We start from the raw sequence: 27937 nt of genomic DNA, 5'->3' as shown, positions 1-27937 counted from the left end.
ATATGTATTCCCAACATGCATAAACCACTTTAGATAAATTATAACATACATAATCATCAATTACCTGGAACAATGCAAGGTTTAAAAAGAATTCATGCTTCGCTATGCTTGCTATAGATGTCATTTTTGCTATTTACATACATGATGCATTGATTGCCTTTGTTTTATGTTACAAATAAATTACATACTAGCAGCCCGTCCCGACGTTGTCCGGGTATGAATTGCTGCCGGACAGTATATATTGTTTTGTAGAATTTCGTTTTGATAGCATTTCTTATCTGTGACAGGCCTGTGAAACGCTCCGATTCACAGTACACTGCTGATGCACTTAAGAGTGCGCATTCAGTAGTGTGTGAACTCGAGTTTCCCTACTTTATTTTTCCTTGCAATATTATATAGCGCGAACTCGACAACATGGCATGAGCACAATTTACATTACAGAAGAACACATTCATTTGTGGTAGGCACGGTGAGACAAAGCGATTTGCCTGGAATCACAGGATGTTGAGCTGATGCCGAGATTCGAACGTAGCTTCCGAGCTCTAAAGTTCGCAATTCTAGAACTTGTGGCGGGAGGTGTGTCTAAAAGGGTATGTCGGTGCTGGCCATCAATGAGAGAGACCTGTGCATTTTTCCAATTGGTGGTGAAAAAATAGAGTCTGTTGCTGGAGATGTGGGCCGCCGTGCCACCAATGTACTTACCGGGGGAGTGTAAACACCCATTATTCCGCAACTTTCTTTCCGCATACCATCACTCCGCATACCTTCATTACGAAAGTACCATGACTCCGCAATAACATTATAACGCATGGCATTACATTTTATATGCTTTTACCATGCATACATTTACAACGAAATTCGTTGTAAATGCATGAAAGGTAAAAGCATGTTTTTTTAAAATGTTTGGATAAGGTAAGTATAGTTATAGGGGTATATGTTTTGGGGAACTGAGGTATATGTTTTGTGGTGTTTGGGTATTTTAGTTCAGATACAGTTTTGGGTGATGGAGTACAGGGGTAGTTTTAGGGTTTAGGGGTAGGTATGGGTTTTTGGGTACAGGGGTATTTTTAGGGTTCAGGGCTAGGTTTGGGTTTTGGGGTATAGGGGTATTTTAGGGTTCAGGGGTAGGTTTGGGTTTGGGGTACAGGGTTATTTTTAGGGTTTTGGGCTAGGTTTGGGTTTTGGGGTACAGGGGTATTTTTAGGGTTCAGGGGTAGGTTTGGGTTTTGGGGTACAGGGGTATTTTAAGGGTTCAGGGCTAGGTTTGGGGTACAGGGGTATTTTAGGGTTCAGGGGTGGGTTTGGGGTACAGTGGTATCTTTAGGGTTCAAGGCTAGGTTTGGGGGTACAGGGGTATTTTTAGGGTTATGGGGTAGGTTTGGGTTTTGAGGTACAGGGGTATTTATAGGGTTCAGGGCTAGGTTTGGGTTTTGGGGTACAGGGGTATTTTTAGGGTTTAGGGATAGGTTTGCGTGTTGGGGTACAGGGTATATTTATAGGGTTAAGATGGGTTAGTGTTTAAGGGTATTGGGGTATTTTAAGGAGTAAGGGTGGGTTATGATTATGGGGTGCAGGGGTATTTAAAGGGAGCAGGGTGGGATTAGCACACAATATGAGACTTGGCATGAAGGGCGGAACGCACCTTACGCCCCCAGCGTTTGTCACGCCCCCAGCACACACCCACAGCACAACGCAGACACGCCCACAAGGGACTACTTTGCTGACACGGTTCTTTTACCTTTTAAATGTATATGGTGGGCGTCTGCATAGCCGATGTCCTTCTGCTGCAACTGTCCTTTCCAACGCTGTATTGGGTGTTGCGATTGGTGCTGTGGTTCCTGAGATTACCCGCCTCAAAGGTTTGGGCTCTCTCTTTATTATATTAGTATGGATTAGAAATATATCTTATTTTAGGTAATTTGCCCCTAGGTTTGACTCAATTTTATGTAGGTTTCTACTCCATCTTAGCAAATGAAAGTCGCCATGTTCCTGATTTCAGACACCGGAAGTCCCCATCTTTTCCCATTAATGAAGAATCATAGTCAAGTCTGCCATTTGATGCCGACATTGTCTGACCTACCTTATCTTTTCAAGAACTGTTAAAGCCTCAACTCATTCTGATGCGACATCAGTATGGGACAAGTATCTACTTACTACCTTGTGAAGGTCAAATAAAACCAAATGCAGACAAAGCAAAAATATTATAGTCTGAATTGAATCCTCTTGTCTTATATGTTCATAAGAAAACGTCCCGGATGTACACCTTTGATGCACATAGTCAATGTCAAACATTCCAAAACTTCTGTCAGAACTTAAAATCTCTTATAAGATTTAGTAGATAAGGACAGCCACTTGACAATTTGGCAGGAGAGGATTTTCGTCCAGATTATCACAAGATATTCTTCAAGAGACTCTCACCTACTGCTGCCAACCTTTGAGAGGTTACATCTCGCCTAAAGCAGATAAACCCAAGTCCTGGAGGAAGGCCGCTACCGCAGTGGGGGTTTACCCTTCGCAGTGAACGCAGTCTACATACCTCCACTGATAAAGACAGCTTTTGCTGTCAACAAGATATGCAATACGTCTCTTCTCTCTAAGAAATTCTGGATTGCAAGATGCTCTACTTTCCAGGCTCTCTTACTGCAGCACATAGAAGTAGGTGGTTGGGTGTTAGGTTACATTTTAACCATGTTAGAAATGTCCATTTTATTCTTGTTATTGATAATGGAGCCTATTGCTGTTTTTATAATTTTCTGTGTAATTGTTTTACAAATACTGATTAACAGGTTATTCCTGTAGTGATACACTTAAAAGTGCTCATTCTTCTTGGCACAATGTGTGTGTGATATTATAAATAACAAAATAGGTTTCTTACAATTACTAGGCGCCACTGATCCCTTCACAGGGATTGTTAGTACCCAATAGCAATAACTCTACTTCAACAAGGCACTGAATAATGTTTTATGGGCCTGCCATTATCTGTCCTTCACATTCATCGTTGGTGCATTGGACCAATGCCAAAGTCATAGTTTGTGCAATAAATACACCCACCAACATAGAGGAAACACCCTCCCTACAAGGCCTCCCATCTGCCACACAGAAGACATCACCCTATTAAAAAATTTCATTGAGCAGACACATCTCACTCCAGTACAAACACCTCCAGAAGTCCGTACACTCAAACTCAGAGTGGCCTCTTTCCCCGCAAGGTAAGCTATATCTGCTAAGAGCAAACAGCTTCCCAGAAGGCTGCATCTGCACCTTCAAAGTATAATTAGGCTCCACATGCCATATATAGCCTCACCTGACCAGGAGGAGGATGGGTATGATAAGCATGATGAGCAGCGTGTTTCGCGGTGACAAACCAGCCCAAGTCAGTCCCAGGTAGGAGAGTGCACCAAAGATGCCAGCCCCGCCAGTTCCTGACGACCACCAGGAGACCACATCACTGTGGAGGAAAGTGAGAAGGGGATAAAACAGGAGGAATTAACAACAATGAGGTACTGCTGTAGTATGGAGATGTTTTCTGCACAATGAAGACAAAATTCCTGACTTGAAAAATCTTCCATAAAACAAAAACATTTTGCGCATATTGTTAAAATGACAAATCATCACTGAATGGTAGCAGCCTACAATAAATATTTCTTATCATGGTGTAAAATGTCTTGCTAACCGCGGATGGGAGTATGGACACATTTTGCATAATTGGATCTCCAGAACACCCCACATGCACAAAACAGCATTCACGTTTTAGATCTCACTTAAGGCAGTGCATGCGCTATCTGTTTCGAGACATTTTCTTAGTTTACAGTGGGCTTAGAGCCATTCCATTGTTTACCAATTGTTGGTCTCATTGTCACTCTCAGCAACCTACTTCTTATTTGATGGTTTGTGTTGGCTTTCCTTCCCAGTCTTGACACATTACTGTGCCCATACACTGCTTGTTTTTGGTGCTACTTTGTTTTCTTTTTAGTTAAGTTTCTAACAGAATGCATGCGTTTTCCTACTGTCTCCCTCATATATATTTCCCTGCCCCAGTCTCCATGTTGCTCTGTCTTGTCCTGTGTCTCCATCTCCACTTCTCCATGTTGCTCTTTGATTGTGTGGTTCTCATCCCCAGACTAACAGTCTGATTCTGCGCCAGTTCCAGCACACTTTGATAGTTACAAGCCTGTTGAGGTGGTGCATAAACAGACAGAGCTGGCCATGTGATGGCCAGAAACAGAAAGAAACAGAAAGAAATCATACAAAGAATGTATTTATTTAAGTAACAGACACACATACTGAGAGTGAAGGAGAGTCAGTTACCTGTGAAAAAAGGATGTCAGGCTAAGGAAAGTGACCTCCCCAAGGCCGGACGAGACACTGGCAAACACCACGCCTAGAGAGGAGAGAACAGAGACAAATAGGAACAAGTTGCACTGCCAGGACAATGCTGTACGCAAGGACTAACAGTCACTTTCCCAAAGTGAAGCCTTATCAGCCATGCCTCCCAATATGCCCTCTATACAGAATTACAGACCTCTCTTCCCAATGACAACATGCACATGACTACGAGCATTCTGGCCAAATGACATCTTCACAGAACTGAAGGTTGCTTAATCCTTACATAGAAACACCTGCCCTTTCTTCCCAATGGGTCTCCGCACAGCCATATGGCCTGCCCTCCCATTGAGGCCTCTGAAGAGGGCTACTGACATCTGAATGCAAAGGGCTTCTATACAGAGCAATGAGCAATCTCTGCCCAAAAAGGCCCTCTGGTATATAGAGCGCGAAACTCACATCTAGGTACAACTAAGCCACTTCGGCACTATTCTTTATACAGCGAAACCGTGATGGATGAAAAAGTATGATGTAATATGAACCATTGTTAATCAATTACATTTTTTGCTGACCAAGAAAAACAGTTATGACAGATTAATTAGTGTTTACCAAATGATTGCCTATCTGACCTAACCTGAAAAACGTTGTTCCCTCAAGTGCTGCACACTGGCAATTTTTTGGTGGGCATCTAGGATTGGTATTGTTGGTAAGAATATTAAAAATAATATAGAGTGAGGACTCTTCAGACTGTAGATCCTTTACAGGCTTGGTCTCATTCCGTTGAGGAGGGTCAGGCAACACCCCTTTGACCCAGGTAGCTTTAGGGTTTACCTGAAAGACTCATGACAATTCCAGTAGAGAAGGAGACAGTGAGGAAGCTTGCTGCCGCTGTCAGTATGCAGAGTGTGACCCTGAAACTGGAAGGCAAACAGCAAGTAAGTAACCACATTGATTAAGACATTTTTAAAACCAGTCTCCTCTATAATTTTTCCCCAAGATAGAATACAAGGGAAGGGGACTAGGGACATGAAAGAATAAACAGGAGAAGGCACAAAAGGTGCATAAAAAGGGGAGAAGCAGCAGGGGAGTACTATAGTGGGGAAAGGACAAAAAGAGGAGGAAAGGAAGATTAAGAGAAACAAGTGGAAATGGGATGAAAAAAAAGAACAAGGGTGTAAGGAAAGGTGAAGGAATAAGTAAAATGTAAATCCAGTATTTGTAAAGTACGAAAAATTACCCAAGGGCGTCATGCCGCTGGGGGCCATCTGGAAGATTAAGCGAGCTATTGCCTGGAGTCACATAGTGATGGGCTGACCTGCTGCAGGGGATCAACTAAGCTCCTTCAAAGACCGTCTGGATAACAACGCACACAACAGCAAAGAGCTTTTCAGCATCGTAAAGGAACTCTCCAACCCCAACGCCAACGACATACCGCCCTCACAATAACTGTGCAACTCACTGGCCATCTTCTTCCACCGCAAGATCGCTGACATCCATGACAGCTTCAACACCATGACCGCCCCGACTACGCCAGACCCCACTTCCCCTGTGAACACCACCAGCGCCAACCGCTTGACCTCATGGTCCAACGTCAAAGACAACAAGACACACAAGGTCATGAACTCCATCCACTCAGGATCTCTGTCAGACCCGTGCCCACACCACGTATTCAACAAAGCAGACGCTGCCATCGCACCCCAACTACGGAAGGTCATAAACATCTCCTTCCAAACAGCGACATTCCCGGAAAGCTGGAAACACGCCAAAATCAACGCCCTCCTCAAGAAGCCCAAGGCGGACTCCAAGGACCTCAAGAACTTCCGGCCCATCTCCCTGCTCCCGTTCCCGGTGAAGGTCATCGAGAAAATCGTCAACATGCAACTGGCCCGCCACCTGGAAGACAAAAACATCTTGGACCCGTCACAGTCCGGGTTCAGACGAAACCACAGCACAGAGACAGCCCTCATCGCCGCCACAGACGACATCAGGCGCCAACTAGACAACGGTCAAACATCAGCCCTCATGCTCCTGGACCTGTCAGCCGCCTTCGACACGGTCTGCCATCGCACTCCAATGACACGCCTCCTAGAAGCCAGAACCCAAGAGAAGGCCCTTGACTGGACCACGTCCTTCCTCTCCGGCAGAACCTAGAGCGTCCGCCTCCCGCCCTTCCGATCCGAGGCAACCAACATCATCTGCGGCGTCCCCTAGCGCTCATCCCTCAGACGGACGCTGTTCAACATCTACATGGCCCCCCTTGCACAAGTGGCCCTCCAACACAACCTCAATATCATCTCCTACGCTGACGACACCCAGCTCATCCTCTCCCTCACCAAGGACCCGCACACCGCCAAAACCAACCTCCACGAGGGAATGAAGGCCGCAGCCGACTGGATGAGGAACAGCCGTCTGAAGCTTAACTCGGACCAGACGGAGGTACTCATCCTCGGACCCACCCCCTCAGCCTGGGACGACTCCTGGTGGCCGAACACACTGGGAACAGCACTGACACCCACCGACCATTCACGCAACCTAGGATTCATCCTTGACTCCTCCCTCTCCATGTCTAAACAGGTCAACGCCATCTCCTCCTCCGCCCTTGTCAGCAGCAGACTGGACTACAGCAACGCACTCTACGCAGGAATCCCAACCAAACACCTACGACGACTATGCCTACTGAGCAACGTCACAGCACAGATAATGGGCCTCCTAGCAATGACATACCACATGTCAGAGAAGAAGAACATCCTGCGAGAGCATCCAAGAATTCTACATGGATTAGGGAAGCTAAAAGGATGGCAAATAACACTGCACATCAATGAAGCAGTAAAACCAGTGGCTCAACATCACAGGCGAGGGCAGATACACTTGCAGCCGCAAGTAGAGGAGAAAAGACAAAGCAAACAGACACGTTTTGGGATGCATAAAGCAGATTTGAAATATTATCATTCACGTGTGTTCTAGTTCATTCAATGCCCATTAGATTCCCAATGTTAGACTAATGTTCTGATTACCTTTGCCTCAAATTGTAAAGCGCTCGGATATCCTTCGGGATCAAGTTTGCGCTATATAAAACTTTATGAATAAATAAATAAAATACAATACATCTAAAACGCCCCTGCCCGACTGATCGTCAACGTCCCCCGCCGCAGCCACATCACCCCCCACCTGAGAGACCTACACTGGCTCCCCGTCGACAAGAGGATCACCTTCAAGCTCCTCACCCATGCACACAAAGCACTCCACAACGCCGGACCAGCCTACCTAAACAGCAGACTCAGCTTCTACACGCCCACCCGCCAGCTCCGCTCTGCCAGCCTCGCCCTCGCCGCTGTTCCCCGCATCCAACGAACAACCTCCGACGGCAGATCCTTCTCCTACCTCGCCGCCAAGACCTGAAACACCCTCCCTACCCACCTACGGCAGACCCAAGACCTACTCGCCTTCAGAAGACTCCTCAAGACCTGGCTCTTCGAGCAGTAGCGGCACTCCCTCCCCTCAGCGCCTTGAGACCCTCACGGGTAAGTAGCGCGCTTTACAAGTACTCTGACTGATTGATTGATTGATCAAACCGTGAGCCCCCGTGTTCTGGCATCAGTCGCCCTGGCCTCTGCGCCACACCTCTTCCCAAGTGGGACATATGTATAAGATAGGAAGGCTGGGAGCTGGAGTCCACATAGAGTGCAGGGGAACAGACACGATTCACGGAAGGAGAATACACACACAGGTGAAGGGAAGGAGGGGCACAAACGAAAAAGCAATTTATTGGCAAAAGGGAATGAAAGGGAGTAAATGCCTGGGGGAGGAGGGTGAGGGGGTAAAATAAGGAGAGAAAAGGCGCAAAGTGGAAGAAGAAGAGAATGGAGAAAAGCCAAAGGAAGGCATGTGAAGCGAAGAAAGACAGCAAGATGGGACTGGAGATGCAATGGAAGAGAAGGTACTTGAGGGAGAGGAGAATACAAGAGAAGCAGAGAAGAGACATCAGGGGAAAAGGCTAGTGGGGGTACGAGATGCAGGAATAGGCCAAGGAGCAAGTAATGTTTGAAGATGGGAAAGGACACCAAATGAGGGAGGATAAGAATGACAACAAGACTCATTGTGGAAAAGCAATGAACTGGCAAGTCGGTAAGACATAAGTGAGAGCATGAAAAGGTAAGATATGTAGAGCCCAGAGGGAAGGAAGTTATGAAGGGCACCCATAAAGGGAATATAAAAATGGAAAGGGGAAGCTAGGATACATAGAGGAAGGAGGTGGCGGCCCTATATGAAGGACAGTAGAGGCCACAAAGGGAAAGGTGAAAAAGGAACATGAGAGGAAGTGAGAGGGGGGTTGAGGCACAATAAACAATTTGTAAACATTTGCAAATAAACATTTGCAACGCTAATCGCTTAAACTTTTGAAAATGCGAGACATATTGCATTGCAAATGCTTGTTTCAGTTATCCCTCAAGAGAATGAAACACACGGATGACGAGGTGAGGCCTTAGTTAGAAAAAATGATATACGTATTGTATACTTTCACACGTAAATTGGACAAAGGAATACATTTAAGTATATGAGTAGGGGTCTAGAAGTGTTGGATGACTAGAGCCAGTTAGATGAATGATTGCGTTACGTTTTGCTCTTTGGCTTCCGGTTTGTTCTCCCCATCTCCGGCCCACTCAGTTTAGGCAAGAACTGCAGGGTATTCTGGTAAAACGCTGTGCGACATTTTTAACCACTTCCTGTGCCAAAGACGATGAACTGGGGCTCTGTGGTCAGGAGTGTCTCAACTGGCCTCAGCGGCGGCATCCGCTGGCCAGACCAGGCTGCTGACCACAAGTGGGCTCAACAGTGAGAAAACCTGGGTCTTACTGTTTTCATCTGTGGCTCGCGACTGAAACGTGTTATTTATCACCACATATTTAGCTCTTTAGTCGATACACCTACACTAAACGCTGCACACGGAGTACATTAAATTAAATCTGGCGTCATTTTCATGTATTAACCAGATAAACTATGGCCCACTTGATTTGTATGCAGTAGGGGTAGTTAGGTTTGTATCCCAGGAACCCTCCAATCTTCCGAGCGCCACAGAATAGAGAAAAATGAATGTAGTGCCCCATATAACTATAAAACGTTAATCATAGCTGACAAGGTCTCAGATTGCCATGTGTGACATTTTCAGAATTTCAATGCTATTAAGAGTGACATTTGAAGGAGTATGAGTGACACTTTCTCGTGAGCGAAATGAAGCAATGAAGACAAGGGAAACATATAAAGATCACAAATTACAACCATTTGTGCAATGAGACACAATACTAGCTCCTCAGTGCACCCCTGCTGCCCTCTGTTGCAGGGGGTGAAATGTCTAGTAGGCATTACTGCACTGTGTGTGGTGGACATCAGTGAAGTTTTAATGGGAGTTTCTGAAGGCTGTGAAAGGCCTAGCGTTAGGAAGCGCTAATGTGCACACTCCAAAAGAGCGACAAAGAGGCAGAAATGTGTGGATTGAGACACACTGGGACATAGACACAGTATCAGACGCGTATTTACAGTCACTGGGATTTAGAGAGATAGACATGGGGGCATAAAGACATGGGCAGACTGTCACTACAATTTAATGCAGACACAGGGTGGAAAGGTAAAGGGAACTCACATCAAAAAGGTAGGGACGCGTTAATGGGGCTTAAAACTTAAAGGTATGGGTGAATTGACACTGACTATTACAAACACAATGCAGAAAGATAGAAAAAAACTTAGAGAAACTGAAAGAGACCGAAAATGGGGTAAAAGCCTTAATAAATAAATGTGGCCTTGAGGGGGTAGTGAAAAGTGAGGACGTGATGCGAAAATCAACTGTATGACTATGGATTGCCCAGACCCAGTAACACGAGCCGTTTTTTAATCATCACGAGGCTAATGTTTACTCAGAGTCACTAGTCAATTGTACTATAAAAAGACAAAACAATACATTGTTTACTAGCGACACAGCCAAACACTTCACATAGTCAGAGAATAGCAAGTCTTAAAGCAGTCCGATTTATCGCTTACCTGAGCGGAAAGCGGAGTTTCAACTGCCGATAACACTGCAGCTGCTGGAAATGGTTTAGGGAAGGCAGTGGGGCATGTAATCGGCAGCCCCTCTCTTACTTACTCTCCCTCAGCCGTGTCTCGACCTCTCTCCTCGGGCTCGACTCTGTGTTCATGAGGCCTCAGCACCTTAAGTTGATATGCTTCCCACATCTTTAGGCCTTAGCATAACACAGTATGTCAACAATGCGCGCACGGCTGGCTATGAGGTAATTGGACCTGCACAACATTCAGTTACTCTATCTGCCCGGGCCTAAAAACTGGTGCTACTTTAAGTGATTCTTCGGTTCAGGCGCGCACTGTATAAAAGTACAAGAATGGACAACACAGAATATCATAGATATTAAGTGTTCTCAAAACACGTAAACTGTAAACTGCTGCGCATTCAGAATGCATATAATACCGGGAAAACTTTAAGTTACACAGTTTAAAATATTTTTTTGCGCTGCAGCAGCCCATGGTGTGAAACAAAACTCAGGTGGGTGGGTAGCCGCTGGTACTAACTTACTTCGAGTCTGTACCTGACCCTCCTCCTTTGCGAGGCTGCCCCGGGCCCACGAAGGGGGCCCTCCTAAGAGGGCGGCCACCTAGTGCCACAAGATGGTACATTCACCAGCCGTTGCGTTGCAGTGTTTGGGGACCCGTGTGGGTCCCCCTGTGAGGTCACTTCCGCGAGGAGGGGGGAGAGGGGGAGAGGTACTTATACCTCTCCCGTCCTCCGAGCGCCCTCTTTTCCTGTTGCTGGTCAGCGGTGCCCCTCCTGCCTGGCTGCCCAGACGCTGTTTAGTGCTGCTTTTGGGGGTCCTGGAGTCCTTCCTTGCGGTAAGTCCTCTTCATGCCCCTTCCGCCCCTCCATCACCTCGTGTGCGACAGCATACTGGCCATTGCTTGGTTGGGGTGGCATGGAGGGGAGGGCGAGGCTCCCGTTGTATGGACCCCCACCCCAAAGCGGGGTCATGTGTCGCAGCCATGTGGGGGGCTCTATTGGCACAGCTGCAGGCCACTCCAGGATCACAGAGGCAATGTTATTGGGCTGAGCCCACTCGGGCATGTGGGTGGCCCTGGGCTGCTGCTGTTTCGGGTAAGGCCAGCGTGCGCTTAGGCGACGTGATATTTTCGTCGCTGACAGCCCTTACAGTGTTATCACTCGTCGCGCTATGATGACGTAGTCTACGTTATACGGTTATGACATAATAGCTTGCAGTGCTCGCTGAATAAAATCAAGCAAAGGCTTTTATGTTTTTTTTTTTTTACTTTAAACGTTCAATAGCCAACAGTAAAAGTTTTGTTCGTGTTGTCGGGGACGAGAAGACTGTGAGTGGAGTGTTAGTAAGGGGCCTCAAAGTAAACCGTGTTCATTCACGCATGCAGACGCGGTCTATATTGGGAAAAAGAGGCTCTAGCTGGGGTTATTGAGACTCGGAAGGGCGTCATATTAAAAGTGAGCTCAACGAGATGAGGGAGGAAATACGGACAGGGAACAATCCTTGAGCAGTATTTTGAGATAGACCATGGCTGGTTAAGGAGGGAGAAGAGTTTGATTCCCTTAAATACATATACTTACATGGCTGGGAGTGCGAGCCGCTCAGCGACCAACTCTGTTTTAATTAGTTCTCTGGGATGCACCTTTTCTGCCTTCGTATCGTTCATTTCAGCAGCAGATGACCCTGGCTCCTGCAGTGCGTCTAACTGCTGTTCCTCCTGCTGGACCGGAGGACTCATCACACTATGTTGCTGCTCAGGCAAATAGGAATATCTTGGGAGCATGAGAGTGCCAGACGCCATGTAACAACCTGGGGTCGTCACAAGCACAGGAATATAGCCAAAATGCAAATGAACAATTGGCCACCACTGCCTCTCACTCATTATACTCTCTACAGAACGTCAACACGGAGGTAGACAATCAATCGGAACACTGGCCCTTTAATGCTGACTGGGAATACCAGTGGGAGGAGTCACAACAGGACACAGAGACGTCTAATTCCAGAGAGAACGAATCAGGTCTGTGTTTATTCACCCGGAGGGAGGAGACGGAGGAGCGGAGAGGAGACGGAGCGAGAGACGAAGCAGAGCGGAGTTCGGCAGCGTGTGAAGAGAGAAGACAGGGAGTCGTTGAAGAGGACGCGGAGGACGAGAAGCCAGGAGGCCACCGACCCCACGAGCCGCCCAGCCATACACCCGCGGGAGGTGTATGGCTCAGCCAGGTACGAGATAAACTCAGGGGCTGGGTCAAACGTAAAGCAGTTGGTACCGATTAACCCTGGGTTATTCCCCCCTTCCTGGTACCCCTTTCCCTGAGCACTAAACCCCTCACGCCGGCAATAGTTTACTTGTGTGTCACCGGTAGTTTGGTCCTCACTCTTTTACCCTTTCAGCAATTTGACAGAGCGAACAGATCACTGATACCCGTTATCTTTTCCCTGTTTTCCAACGAGCGGCAAGACGGAAACCGAAGATCCTATTCCGCGGCGAAGACTCGACAGGGAGCATAGAGCCTCGGCGGCAGAATCTGGGATTAGGAAGACCGCGAGAAGTCGTTCCCCGAGAGGAAAGATAACAACTAAGAAGAAAAGCTCAGACTCGTTGTACACTAAAATAAAACCCACGAAAACTAAGATCAGCGTGTTGCCTATTCCTCCCGCGCCCGTAACAGTGGTGGAGAATGCAGGCATAGGCACCATCTGTGGAGTGAAGATGGAAACTGTCGTGGAACAGCTAGTAAAAGGACAAGAAAGGATCGAGTGGGTACTGGAACAGCACTTAGTATCTGCACAAGCGGATAGAGAAGTAATAAAAAAAGCATTTGAAGAAAAAAATAAACAACCATGGGTCGACCCCGTTCTAAGGGGAGGAACAACTGAGAGAACCATATCACATGGAACACCAGCAGTCTCCCTACAAAAATATCGTACAGGAGAAGATCCTGACGCATTTTTATTAAATTTCGAAAGGGCCGCCAGGGCTTGTGGATGGCCTGTAGCCAAATGGACGTTTTTTTTGGCACCACTATTAGGAGGAGAAGCCCAAGCGGCTTATCAAGTGGCCAATCCTAATGGAAACACCCCATACACGGAGATAAAGAGAATAATACTTGACCATTTAGGATTAGATCCTGAGGCCTATCGACTAAGATTTCGGAAGGAAAGGGGCTCCGTTGGGGAAAACCCCAAAACATTATTTGTAAGACTTAAAATGGCCGCGGATAAATGGCTTACCCCCACTACGAGCAGTAAGGAGGAAATACTGGACCGCATTTATTTGGAGCAGTTTCTTGAGGCTCTCCCATATGCCACCCAAAAATGGCTGCGTCAGCATCATAGTTTAACCACCGCCCAAGCGGTCGAAATGGCCTCCTCCTTTGCTCGCGCACAACCAAAAAGCTTCCCATTTGAGCAGGACAGAGAGAGAAAAATAGTTGTGCGACCTGAAAAAAATGTTTCCCGGGGCAGAGAAATCACACGACCCCGCACCTGGAGAACCGAGAACAGCATCAATTCAGGTCCGCAATGCTTTGATTGTGGGCAGTGGGGACACATTGCAAGGATGTGTCAGAGAAAAAGAAGCGAGGAAGAACCTATGGAGGTCGGTTACCTCCCCAAGGCCGTTCTGTTCTCGGCAGAGATGGGAGGATCATTTAGAGTAAGTGTAAAAGCCAATGGACACTCTCTATTAGCTTTGTTAGACTCCGGCTATCGCCAGTCCGTGATCCGGTCGCCATATGTGAATTCAAAACAGTACATTTCTAAGGGGATGGTTAACATTAAATGTGTACATGGGGATATCAGACCCTACCCACTTGCCGACATTATCATAGAGTCAACGGCAGGAACAACACCAGCGGTAAGGGTGGGGGTGATGGACAATTTACCGGAAGATCTGATCATTGGAACAGATAACCCTAGCTTCTTGAATATGTTTAAAGACAAGCTGGCAACTCAGGGACTCACCGATAATAAGTGTACGGAACTAAAGGAACGTCCACAAATAAATAGCCTTAGTTTTGTAAAATTGACTAAAAATGCAATGTCTCCCACGAAGGGCTCGTCAAAAGCAGCAGGTTACGATTTATACAGCGCATATGACTATGTCATACCAAGTAGAGAGAAAGCACTGATCAAAACGGACTTACAAATAGCAGTCCCCACAGGGTGCTATGGCAGGATCGCTCCTCGTTCAGGCTTAGCCGCTAAATATTTTATTGACGTTGGGGCAGGGGTTGTCGATGAAGACTGCAGGGGTAATGTTGCGATTCTCCTGTTTAACTTTGGACCGGAGACATTTCGGGTCCATAAAGGAGATCGAGTGGCACAACTCATTGGTGAAAGTATAGCCTCTACTATATTGGAAGAAGTAGACCGTTTGGAGGACACAGACCGGGGGTCTAGAGGTTTTGGGTCCACGGAGACGCCGAATGAGCCAGTACATACGGTTCTTTCTCAAGACCTGTGGGTTTTGGATAAAAGTTTTAAATTTGCCCAAATTAGTGACCCAACCCTGTTCAATGCACAGGCCCACCAAAGAGCTGTAGATTCTAAAGATTTTCCCGGGTTCATCGTACAGGATGAGCTATTGTATAGAATTGGAAAGGAGGGGGGGTCTGCTCAACTTCTAGTACCTGTGTCTTTTAGAGAGCAGGTCCTTTTTTTCGCACACAGCCACATTGTTGCCGGCCACACCGGCGCTGAGAAAACAACTCAGAATATTATCAGGCAATTTTTTTGGCCTGGGATTTATAAGGATACTGAGTCCTATTGTAGGAAGTGTGAAATATGCCAGAAGATGAATATGGTCAGACCACCAGCTGTGCCATTGCAGCCGTTGCCAGTCATTGGGAAGCCTTTCGAAAGGGTTGGCATGGATCTGATAGGTCCGTTGCCCAAGACAAAAAAAGGGTTCCAACACATCCTGGTCGTGGTCGACTATGCCACGAGGTTTCCGGAAGCATTTCCTTTATCTGCAGCCAATTCAAAACAGGTGGGAGATAAAATGATTGAGTTATTTAGCAGGGTTGGTTTCCCAAAAGAGATTTTGACGGACCAGGGTACTCCATTCATTTCCAAGTTGATGAGGGAAATTTGTAATACGTTGGACATCCACCAGATCCGTACCTCTGTTTACCATCCTCAGACGGACGGACTGGTGGAACGTTACAACCGTACCCTGAAAACAACCCTCCGTAAGATGATGGAAGTCAGCTGGAGTGATTGGGATAAAATGTTACCCCTAGCATTATACGCCATCAGGGCGCAGAAACAGAGCAGTATGGGCGTCTCGGCTTTTGAACTGCTGTACGGCCGTCAACCCCGCTCCCTGTTAGAAATGACCAGGGACGCCTGGGTTAACGAAAATGCAGAGGAAATAACTACTACCCTTGATTACGCCAAGGCCCTAAAAGCTAAACTGGGGAAATTAAGGGATTTGGCGATGAATCATCTTATGGCAAGCCAGCATAGCCAAAAGTCTGCTTATGACAGGGGTAAAAAGTGGAGACAGCTCAATGTGGATGGCTGGGCCTTAGTTCTACTGCCTTCCTCCTCACATAAATTTAAGGCCGAATGGATGGGCCCCTATAAAGTAGTCGCAGTAATTGGTCGCACTAGCTATAAACTGCAGATCGGTCCCAATAAACAACAGTCGTATCATATTAACCTTTTGAAAAAGTGGCTGGGCCCACCCCCCGCCGACATTCACTTGACAGACGGATCACGATCAGATAGCTCGACCATTGACCTGCTGGTACACAATGAAGAATTACAAACACAGCAACAGTTGGAACTGAGAAATACGCTGGGGAATTATGGGGACGTGTTTTCAAGCCGCCCAGGGAGAACGTCTCTGGCTGAACATTGTATTGATACCCCGCCTAACAAGAAAGTTAGGATTAAACCGTACAGAGTCCCCGAAGCCAGGAGAGCTGCTATTAAATCTGAAGTGTAGGAAATGCTTCGGCTGGGAGTAATTCATCCCTCCAAAAGTGATTGGTCCAGTCCTATTGTTATGGTCCCTAAACCTGATGGCAGTCGGAGGTTTTGTATGGACTTTCGTGCTTTGAATGACATCTCGCTCTTCGATGCATATCCCATTCCCAGAGTGGACGAATTAATAGAAAAACTGGGCAACGCTAAATACATATCTACCCTCGATTTAACTAAGGGGTATTGGCAAGTTCCCCTACGGCAGGAAGACATCAAAAAGACTGCCTTCTCGACAGATGAGGGTCATTTTGAATTTACTGTACTACCGTTTGGCCTCCATGGGGCACCGGCTACATTTCAACGTTTGATGAACACTGTTCTGGCTGGGTTAACGGATTTTACGTCTGCTTATCTGGACGACATTGTCATCTACAGTCCATATTGGCAGACCCATCTCAGGCATCTATCCACGGTATTGCGGACTCTACGGAACGCAGGTCTTACTGTGAACGCTAAGAAATGTAAATTGGCGTTTCAAAAGGTCAAATACCTTGGTTATGTTTTGGGACATGGACTGATTGAGCCGCAAATTGAAAAAGTGAGGGCAATTGCCGACACTCCTTTTCCATCGACTAGGAGGGAGCTGAGATCTTTTTTAGATCTTGTTGGTTACTATCGACGGTTTATTCCACAGTTTGCGGATATAGCTGCACCCCTTACCGATGCCTTAAAAGACAAGGGGAAGGCGTCTACTCCAGTACGTCCTACGGAACAAATGCAAGAGGCTTTTCGCATATTGAAGTCCGTAATTACCTCAACTCCAGTGTTGTCCTCCCCAGTGTTGTCCTAAACCAGGCTGAGCTATCTCGCCTACAGAGGGTCCAGAATGCGGCGGCTAGGATGCTTGTTGGCCTTCCTAAGTTTGTCTCGGCTCGTCGGACCATTCAGGATCTTCACTGGCTGCCGGTGGGGCAGAGAATTAGGTTTAAAGCTCTCTGCTTAACCTTCAAAATTCTTAAAACTGCCTCCCCTCCTATCCTTGCACAGACCATCCAGCACTATGTTCCCACCAGAGCTCTTCGCTCTGCCGGATCTAATCTGGCTATAGTGCCACGGTTTAAAAAATCAAGGTTGGGCGGCCGCTCCTTTTCAGTGATGGCAGCATCACTTTGGAACTCTCTGCCGGCTTCCTTGCGCTCTATTCCTGAGCTGTTTCCTTTCAGGAAGGCACTTAAAACCTTCCTTTTTGCAACTACTTAGGCCCACCTTTTTAACTTCTATCACTTATTCTGTCGTGTTGTGTTGTTATTCTCCAAGCGCCGGGACGCCACTTTGCTGCGGCATCCGTGCGCTATACAAAAACCAAATAACATAACATAACATAACATTTCTCCCGTCCTTTTTCGTTGCACACGGATGCATCGGATTACGGCATTGGGGCTGTGCTTTCCCAAGTAGGGTGTGATGGGCATGACCACCCGATCCTGTATGTCAGCAGGAAACTCTTTCCCCGGGAATTGAAGTATGCCACTATAGAGAAGGAATGCCTTGCGATCAAGTGGGCCATTGAGAAACTGGCATACTACCTCGAAGGACGGCATTTTGATCTCTTCACAGATCATGCACCACTACTGTGGATGGCCCGCAATAAAGCTAAAAACGCTAGAGTCCTACGATGGTTCTTATCACTACAACCATACGCTTTTTCCATTCATCACCGAAAAGGCATTGAGAATGTAGGGGCGGACTTTCTATCCCGTCACCCACTCACCGATCGGGAGTGTCCGGAGGGGGAGGTATGTACCAACCTGGGGTCGTCACAAGCACAGGAATATAGCCAAAATGCAAATGAACAATGGGCCACCACTGCCTCTCACTCATTATACTCTCTACAGAACGTCGACACGGAGGTAGACAATCAATCGGAACACTGGCCCTTTAATGCTGACTGGGAATACCAGTGGGAGGAGTCACAACAGGACACGGAGACGTCTTATTCCAGAGAGAACGAATCAGGTGTGTGTTTATTCACCCGGAGGGAGGAGACGGAGGAGCGGAGACGGAGCGAGAGACGAAGCAGAGCGGAGTTCGGCAGCGTGAGAAGAGAGAAGACAGGGAGTCGTTGAAGAGGACGCGGAGGACGAGAAGCCAGGAGGCCACCGACCCCACGAGCCGCCCAGCCATACACCCGCAGGAGGTGTATGGCTCAGCCAGGTACGAGATAAACTCAGGGGCTGGGTCAAACGTAAAGCAGTTGGTACCGATTAACCCTGGGTTATTCCCCCCTTCCTGGTACCCCCTTCCCTGAGCACTAAACCCCTCACGCCGGCAATAGTTTACTTGTGTGTCACCGGTAGTTTGGTCCTCACTCCTTTACCCTTTCAGCAATTTGACAGAGCGAACAGATCACTGATACCCGTTATCTTTTCCCTGTTTTCCAACGAGCGACAAGACGGAAACCGAAGATCCTATTCCGCGGCGAAGACTCGACAGGGAGCATAGAGCCTCGGCGGCGGAATCTGGGATTAGGAAGACCGCGAGAAGTCGTTCCCCGAGAGGAAAGATAACAACTAAGAAGAAAATCTCAGACTCGTTGTACACTAAAATAAAACCCACGAAAACTAAGATCAGCGTGTTGCCTATTCCTCCCGTGCCCGTAACACGCCAGTATATATATATAATTTTGCAGTTTTATATAGGGCGAACTTGGCCCGAAGGTATTGAGGCGCATTACGTGAGCACCAGTTACATTACACAAGGACACATTCCTTTTTGTTAGGTACGGGGACTTTAAGTGATTTGCCCAGAATCACAGGGTGTTGAGCCAACGCCGAGGCTCGAGCCTCGTTCCCTAGCTCCCAGGTCGTCAGCTCTGGCCCTTACGCCACACCCTCTCCTCCTTTGAGCCTGAGGCATGTGAAATTATGTATACCATACGTGCCCCAGGTGCCATGCCACGTACTTAGGGGCTCCAAGTGACGTCAGGGGGAGGCCTGATGCACCCCGTCTCTCGTCCGGGTCAGAGACTGAGCCTCCTCTCTCAGCCCTTTCTCGTGTGCAGGCCTCGTGAGCCTGGCGTTTGCCGGCTGGGTTGAGTGGTTGGAGGGTATTCAGAGCTGGGGTTGCGCTTTGCCATCAATTATCAAATACTGGGGTGCATACAGGGTAGAACCGGGGCTGGGCTGGGGTCCGTCCGGGGAGACCATCGGGCCCAGACCCGCTCGGGCATAGGTCTTCCCTAGGCTGCCCATGCAATGCATGCGTTTTGTTTGTGCGGCTGATTTCGGCACTGTCCTACGGGCGGCTTGCCGGCCGGGTCACTTTATATTGAAGGTATGTCTAGTCAAATGTTAACTTTTTGTTCCGTCCTGCAGATGTAAGTACGCCCTCATACCCATGTCTTCCTGCAAGCTGCGTGTGGCCAAGCGGTCGAAGGCGCTGAATTTTAGGCTCCAGTCTCTCTGGAGGCGTGGGGTCGGATCCCATCACGGACAAATATTTTAATTGGCAAATAAAAGATTTAAATGATATATAATTGTAGGACTATAGGCTCCTTGTCACTTTTGTCGAGACAATGTGTTAGTTGCTGTCTAGCTGTTTGTCTTAGATACATACACACACACTTTGGCTATTTCGAAATTGCAATCTGCCGCTTCCCCAGAACTAGCACTGATTGTTTTCATCAGACCGTACGTCAAATACTAGTGGCAAAATTCCAACTTATCCAGGTTTGAAGTGAGTAACAAATTCCTGTGTGTTTTGCCAAACGGGAACGGTTACCAATTCTAGAACTGTGTTGGAATTCTCTCCCGCAACTTTTTGCTCACGAGTAATTGCATAGACTCTATAGTAGGAGCCTTTGGGAAGACTAGCGTTCTAAGGGATTTATAATTTGTGTTTTAAAGCCAGTCAGGATTCGCAGCAGTATGACAATCATGTACTCACTCTTATGGTCTGGGAGGTAAAGTAAGGAAATGAGTTAAGAAGTGATTCAAAATCACACACACCAAAGTGCACAAAGGTCGTTATTAGACTTAGCATTTGACTAATTGTAAATATTTTCTAGACACTACACTACTGCATCAGGCGCTGGAGGAACGCAAGTAATTGCCCCACCCAACTCCTTACGAGAATGTAATGTGGACACCCAAGTTCTCGTAACTGACAAACAGGCTTGGCCTTGGTACGCGGTTCAGGCAGTTAATTAACTGCAGACCAAGTGTAAGCACTTTTATTTAATTTTACTCAAAGTAACATATGGGTTGGCGCCGGGGATACTTCAAAGGGCTTGGTTGTTGTGACAGATTTCCTGTGTTCGGTTTATTGAAACACCCAGATTTCCAGCTTGTCAGCTCATGGCATGGGATTAGCAGCGTGGGGGCATTGATGGACCCTGTCCCATTGCAGAGAATCCATATTTGTATATGATGGGGGCAGGGCTTCTAATGGATGTTTTATGTCTCAAATGCAGGAACCTCGCTGGAGAACCGCCCTACTCACATGGGGGGGCACCTGAAGTATAAACAGGTATAAGGGTCATAGCACACTGGGGTCAGTGTGCTAGGGTCTGGGACAACCAGGTTCAGGAGGAAGGCTAACTTTCCTGTCTGCCATTTGAGGCAGTATTTCACCTCTGTTGGTACTTGGTGAGCTTTTGTGGCTTGCGCGCACTTCACCTTTTCCTCTTGTAAGTTACCGTTTGCTACCTCTTGTATTTTGTTTGCCCCGCAGTTGTTGCTTTTGCCTCATGTGACTTGGCTTTTGCTTTTGTGATTTGTTCACTTGTGGTTGTCTACTCAGGTGTCATTACTGTTCCTGTTGTAGGGCGCTCTGACGGAGAACACGCTATTGCTCTAATCCTTGCCGCACGGTGCACTGGGGGGGGCGCGCAAATGTTTCGTTCTTCGTGCGCCTGGCATGGGAGAGCACAGGTTCCACCCCATTAGCAAAATGTAACTGTAACTAAGGAGCTATAGCTCAAGGGTAAATCTTGTGCCTATGGTGGTGAAGGCTCTCACAAGACAGGGGTTCGTACCCTGCCATTGCCGTCATGGTAGCCTAATGTGGTACATTTTCAAACTGCTTTTATGCAACGGGGGGCGCGAACTTTCCGTTCTCCTTGCACCTCGTCTGGGGGTGGCATGCGCAGGTTAAACCCCATGTGAGTAATACATCTGTAGTCAACTGGTGAGTCTGAGCATAGCCGGTATCTCCTGTGCAATAATTGGATGTTTTCTCTTGTAAAACAACTGATGAGTCTGGGCAATTTATTTATTTCCTGGGCAATAATTGGTGTGTTCTCTTGGTAAGCAATGGCTGAGTGTGAGCAAATCATGCATCCCCTGTGCCATAATTGAAAATGTGTTCTTCCCCGCCCCCCCTTTTGTGTCACGCGGTCAGTATTTGCAAATGATTACAGTTTACTAGCGCATGTTCTTGTGCAGCACAGGCTGCGGCACACTGGCAGTTAAGTTAGGACGCTATTTCGGAGTACCTCGTATACACGGTGCCCCTTGCCTTCCAGAACATGGAACAGTAGCAGTTTTGTATGTATTGACGGTCAACACAGCAGGAGCAAGGGCAGGATAGCCGGGTGTGCCATGCTCTTGCCTGCTCTGGATTTGGGATAGACTTCCGGGGGTGCGGAAAACCGGATGGCAAATAACCTTCTCATGAGAGTAATCTCTGTTATTTCCAAATTGTCAAACAGAGAGGCGGACAAAGTTGGCAGAAGCACAACAAGGGGCTTTTGTTTGCCTTTTTACAGGTAGTAAGTGTTGTAACGGGGCCCAGACAGATTTAAGTGCATAAGATTTGAGAATGCCAAATCAAGCCGAGCTAGTTGGATTGGATTTTCCTCTTATTGTTTGGAGAGGAAATATCCGGAGTTTGGAGGGGCACTGTCTGTTGTAGGGGATTGGGGGCGATGTCACTATATCGGGGGGCAATGTAACATCCCGGTTCAGACCTCTTGTAGGGGAGAGTACAAGCATTGTTAAGTGTAGCGGTTTTGCAATTACCTTGACATCCTTACACATCAGCCCCAGTTGTGCTTAATTACCTTATGCAACTACTGGCCTCAGCTCATAGGTGACAGGAGGAGTAACCACAGGTGTAGAGGGGCAGAAGACTTGTATGGTACTCATTGGGCGGTGCCCAGGGGTCTTTTCCAGAAGCTATCTAAAGATCAGTACTTGTGACACACTATGGGGTTTGCACACAGCAGGGAAGAGGGCCTGTCCAGGTAGTCACGGGCAACGGTATTGTCCATTATGTACCTTGTTTAATCCCTCAAGGTGTGATTGTCAAGTCTGGACTTCCGTAAGCGCGGCTAGGGCCCTCCACAGATTTTTCAGCAGCGAGTTCTCCTGTGATATATTTGACTAGGTGGTTTACTAATGTTTCACTCAAGATCATGGTTGTCAATTGCCTTCGGCCCAGGGCATCCTTTTAGCCTTAAGGGGTCTGGTTCTCTTCATTTGACACACGTCGAGTTGGATACAGATGGGTCAGTTCTGTTGGGACGAATGCCCTGTTGGGAATAGCTCCTTAGGCTAAGGCGCGTGCAGCATGGACCTGGGGTAACCAGCTCAGGCTTGTTCCTGGGTTTGAAAGTTGATGTGATGGGCCATCTGGTGCTGCACCATACGTAAACCAGATGTCACAGTGAATTCTACCACAGGTCGTGCTTTATCAAGATTTACAGTTTTGGATATTAACACATGCCCTAGGCACAGTTACTATTAGGTTCTGATTCCCCTACTCTGGCACAACACCACATATATTGTACAGTCAAGTGTTCTTGTTATACGTTCCACCAACCCCCATGGGGGGGTAACCACACATCTTCAGCGGTGCAAGCATTGCGGGATGGGTGGGGCGAGTAGGGGTCACAACTAGACTCCTGCAGCAGGGAGTGCCGCAAGGCGGCAAGGAGTTGGCGTAAAGTAGGTCTGAAAAGTACCGCTGGGTGCCTGCCGCCTGGTCACTGCAGGGGTTTATGGTGATATCAGGGTCCGGGTAGGGGGCATGGCAAAGTAATCCTGGGCTGGATCACATGCAGGGTGTGGTGGTCCCAACCTCATTTCATAGGATCACTCCGTATTGGGTCTAGCTAACGAGCATCTCAGTTGTGTTCTAATTTTCAACCCCTCATTTTACCATCTGTGACTAGGTTGGCCAAGGAAATTATTAAAGCGATGTCAGGCCTGTCCAAGTAAGGGTTAGAGGCCAGAAGGAGGCCCTGGGTTCGGTGACTAAGTTGGCCACGGAATTTAATAAAGCGATGTCAGGCATGTCCAAGTAAGGGTTAGAGGCCAGAAGGCGGCCCTGGGTTTCAAGTTCACAGGCCTATTGAGCGACAAATCTGTTAGGAATTGTGTTCGACCTCCTGGTCACAGGTTCACATCCTGGTGGTCCTCTACGCATTTCCTTCATCTGAGGTCAATAAATCAAGTACATTGAGGTGGAGTATCACTAAACTACGGGAATTCTCCTGCCCTATAGCCTTAGCGGACAGCCATGCAGGGTGGAAGTTGTTTTCCAACAAGTGTGCAACGGTCCTCCAATGGACGATAGACACAGCCATGGTGACCTCGCTCAGGAGGGTGAACAGCGCCATGCGTATAGTCACAGAAAATAGGGGTTTTGTTTTAGTCGTTATGGGTTAGTGCACGCCAAGTCCAGAGGGTGTCTAGATCCAGATGGGATACACCGGTCCAAAGGGGGAATGGACCCTTTCTTGCTTGATCTGGGGCCTTGGGTTCAGCAGGGTGTAGGTGACTAGGTCTACTGTGGTGGGGAGCCCTGGGGTGATGGTGGCCACACCCAGTGCTGTGGCGGAGTTACAGGGCGATCCAAAGGCTGTAAGGTACAGTAGGGTACCCTCTACAGGAGCACGTAAGGGTGCTAAAGCCAATTATCCCCAGGGAGGTCCTCGTGTGGAACGGCGCCCCGTTAGGCCTACGGGCAGTTGTGGACCTGAGCAACCGGGGGTTGCCTGCAACTCTCCGCCCCCCATAGAGGGGAGGGGCGTGAGTAAGGGGTGGACTGGCGGTCCGCCGGAGGGAGAGGCTATCTCCTCCCCCAAAATGACAATACCGGTTGGTTAGGGCCACCGGGTTTTATGGCTCATCAGGTGGGCAGACGGCTAGGGGCGGCCTGCCCTGGGATCGCCCGTAAGTTAACCCACCATGTTGGCATATTGTTATGCAAATAAATCCTGCAGCAATTTTCTCCACCAAAATTCTGTTGTGTCTATTACATTTATTGCTGTGGGAGGGCTGGGGAGTGTACCGATATTGGCACTATGCGAGGCTGCCCCGGGCCCACAAAGGGGGCCTTCCTAAGAGGGTGGCCACCCTTAGTGCCACAAGATAGCACATTCACCAGCTTTGTAGTGTTTGGGGACCTGAGTGGGTCCCCCTGTGATGTCACTTCCGGGAGGAGGGGGGAGATGTACTTATACCTCTCCCGCCCTCCGAGCGCCCTCTTTTCCTGTTGCTGGTCGGCGGTGCACAGCCTGCCTGGCTGCCCGGACGCTGTTTTCCCTCCCCACGGTATACCCTACGCACTGGCAGGGGGGCGGGGGGTTCAACAAAACCTTTTGACTTTGTGTTACAGACAGGGTTACAGGGCAATCCAAAGGCTGTAAGGTACAGAAGGGTACCCTCTACAGGAGCACAGTAAGGGTGCTAAAGCCAATTATCCCCAGGGAGGTCCTCGCATGGGATCCTGGAGGAATGACGGCGTCCTGTTAGTCCTACGGGCGGTTGTGGACCTGAGCAACCGGGGGTTGCCTGCAACTCTCCGCCCCCATAGCGGGGAGGGGCGTGAGTTAGGGGTGGACTGGCGGTCCGCCGGAGGGATAGGCTATCTCCTCTCCCAAAATGACAATACCGGTTGGTTAGGGCCACCGGGTTTTATGGCTCATCAGGTACGCAGACGGCGAGGGGCGGCCTGCCCTGGGATCGCCCGTAAGTTAACCCACCATGTTGGCATATTGTTATGCAAATAAATCCTGCAGCAATTTTCTCCACCAAAATTCTGTTGTGTCTATTTATTACATTTATTGCTGTGGGAGGGCTGGGGAGTGTGCCGATTTTGGCACTATGCGAGGCTGCCCCGGGCCCACGAAGGGGGCCCTCCTAAGAGGGCGGGCACTCTTAGTGCCACATGATAGCACATTCACCAGCTTTGTAGTGTTTGGGGACCCGAGTGGGTCCCCCTGTGATGTCACTTCCGGGAGGAGGGGGGAGATGTACTTATACCTCTCCAGCCCTCCGAGCGCCCTCTTTTCCTGTTGCTGGTCGGCGGTGCACAGCCTGCCTGGCTGCCCGGACGCTGTTTTCCCTCCCCACCGTATACCCTACGCACGGGCAGGGGGGCGGGGGTGGTTCAACAAAACCTTTTTACTTTGTGTTGCAGACAGGGTTACAGGGCAATCCAAAGGCTGTAAGGTACAGAAAGGTACCCTCTACAGGAGCACAGTAAGGGTGCTAAAGCCAATTATCCCCAGGGAGGTCCTCGTGTGGGATCCTGGAGGAACGACGGCGTCCCGTTAGTCCTACGGGCGGTTGTGGACCTGAGCAACCGGGGGTTGCCTGCAACTCTCCGCCCCCCATAGCGGGGAGGGGCGTGAGTAAGGGGTGGACTGGCGGTCCGCCGGAGGGAGGGGCTATCTCCTCCCCCAAAATGACAATACCGGTTGGTTAGAGCCACCGGGTTTTATGGCTCATCAGGTGGGCAGGCGGCGAGGGGCGGCTTGCCCTGGGATCGCCCGTAAGTTAACCCACCATGTTGGCATATTGTTATGCAAATAAACCTGCAGCAATTTTCTCCACCAAAATTGTGTTGGGTCTATTTATTACATTTATTGCTGTGGGAGGGATGGGGAGTGTGCTGATATTGGCACTAAGTCCAGGGCTGTCTGCTGTTGCCAGACTCTGTCCTGGACGGCCTCTGCAACCACCAGTTACAAGCTCCATGTGAGCGCCTCGACAATTAATAATTGAATTCACCACTGTACTGTACTTGATGGCGGCCCAGCCAAGGTGTGAAGAAGCAATTAAACAACAGGGGGTGGTGATGAACAGAGTTTCTGAATTAAGCAGAATACTCTCACCCAGTCAAGAGATCAGGGCTTAATCCAACACCGTTTTTTAGCTCATTGCACCATCCCAGCTCAGAACCTGGCTATATGCAAATTAGTCTGTCCCTGGCCCAGTGCATCATGGGAACAGGGCAAACCAAACTACCAAGCCAATTCTTTCACTGGGAAGGAAACAAGCTATCGGGGACCGGTTTCTGGCATTTCAGCCGTCTTCGGCCCGGCTTGCTTGAATCCTGATGGTGCAATGAGCAAGGGACTCACGTCTGAGTATACCCTTCCACGCCATAAACCGGTCCCCGGTAGCTTGTTTCCTTCCCAGTGAAAGAATTGGCTTGGTACAGACTAATTTGCATATAGCCAGGTTCTGAGCTGGGATGGTGCAGTGAGCTAAAAAACGGTGTTGGATTAAGCCCTGATCTCTTGACTGGGTGAGAGTATTCTGCTTAATTCAGAAACCTTGTCCATCACCACCCCCTGTTGTTTAATTATTTTAAGGTGTGAAGAAGCAGCAGGCAGTGTTGCGAGCTCAGGCGCCATGCTGCGTGAGGCTGCCAGGCCTTCCAACGCCGGTAATAAAGCGATGAGCAGCCTAGGGCACTAATGAGAGTTATCAATAATTCCAATTCGGACAGCACAGAGGGTGACTGCCCAGCACGCCTCCACGAGTCCCCGCGGATTCCTGAATTCTATCCGGCCTTGACTTATTCCTCACATCACATCCCCTCCCGGCCGCGCCACCCAGTACTCAACCACTGCTGAGGGCAGGCCCGCCCGGCTGTCTCGGTATTGGGCCCAGCACTGCCTGGGCCTGGTGATGTCAGCACGACCAGGGGGCGGAAACTTCAATGCAGCCAGAGAAGGGGTATTAAGATACATTGTAGCAGGCTGCAGCAATGAGCATTAACCGTTACTGAGCCTGTGCTGGTGGCAGCGCCCGGGTGAGCAAGTCTGCAGGGAGCAGCAGAGCCAGCGCACAGATGTCACAGGCGCAAAGGGACTGAGACAGTGGCATTAAAATGTGTGACAATGCATTTCAGTGCGGTGTTGCGGAACACCACACTGAAATGTGTTAGTGTCACGTCTGATGCGTGATACTTGGCAGGCCTGATTCATTTCAAATTCAAAACTGCCCTGTTTGCAACTTTGGGCTACTTTCTCTTACTATGTGATTCACTAATGGGGGCCGCTGTTATTTTGGTGCACAGGGATATTTCCTGCCCCAAAGGCGGGGGCGAGTTACCCTGACCTGCACAGATGGGAGATCGCTCTGCTGGTGAGGAATTCACGCCTGACTTGTGCAGTCGGAGCGCGCCAGGTGTCTCACGAGCTTAGCTGTACATGCGATGTGGGCATAAAGTTTTCGGGGCAGAGAAAAACAGCCGCACAACACCGAACAAACCCCAGAGATGCACAAGTGAAGGCGTCCATGAGAAAGGGGTGACGCAGGGATCTGGGAGCTGAAGGTGCGGGCGTGAATAGAAATCAAAATCCCCCCATTCACCCCCACTCCTCGTGC

The 27937-nt window shown here is 48.6% G+C and overlaps 1 protein-coding gene across 2 annotated transcripts in view; it reads right to left on the bottom strand.

Annotated features, from left to right (window-relative positions):
* Positions 1–27937, bottom strand: part of CLN3 (CLN3 lysosomal/endosomal transmembrane protein, battenin) — a 936006-nt gene that overhangs the window by 483020 nt on the left and 425049 nt on the right. For both annotated transcript variants that reach the window (XM_086932190.1, XM_086932191.1), the window contains 3 exons: positions 5155–5240; positions 4309–4381; positions 3305–3448 (listed from right to left, as the gene is read on the bottom strand). In XM_086932190.1, coding sequence (XP_086788316.1) covers positions 3305–3448; positions 4309–4381; positions 5155–5240 — 303 coding nt within the window. The remainder of the gene's footprint in view (positions 1–3304; positions 3449–4308; positions 4382–5154; positions 5241–27937) is intronic.

This window comes from Lissotriton vulgaris, chromosome 7 (assembly GCF_964263255.1).
Source record: "Lissotriton vulgaris chromosome 7, aLisVul1.2, whole genome shotgun sequence".
NCBI classification, from domain to species: domain Eukaryota; kingdom Metazoa; phylum Chordata; class Amphibia; order Caudata; family Salamandridae; genus Lissotriton; species Lissotriton vulgaris.
The sequence above is the reverse complement of the archived record's forward strand: the minus strand, read 5'-3'. Positions and strand labels throughout refer to the sequence as shown.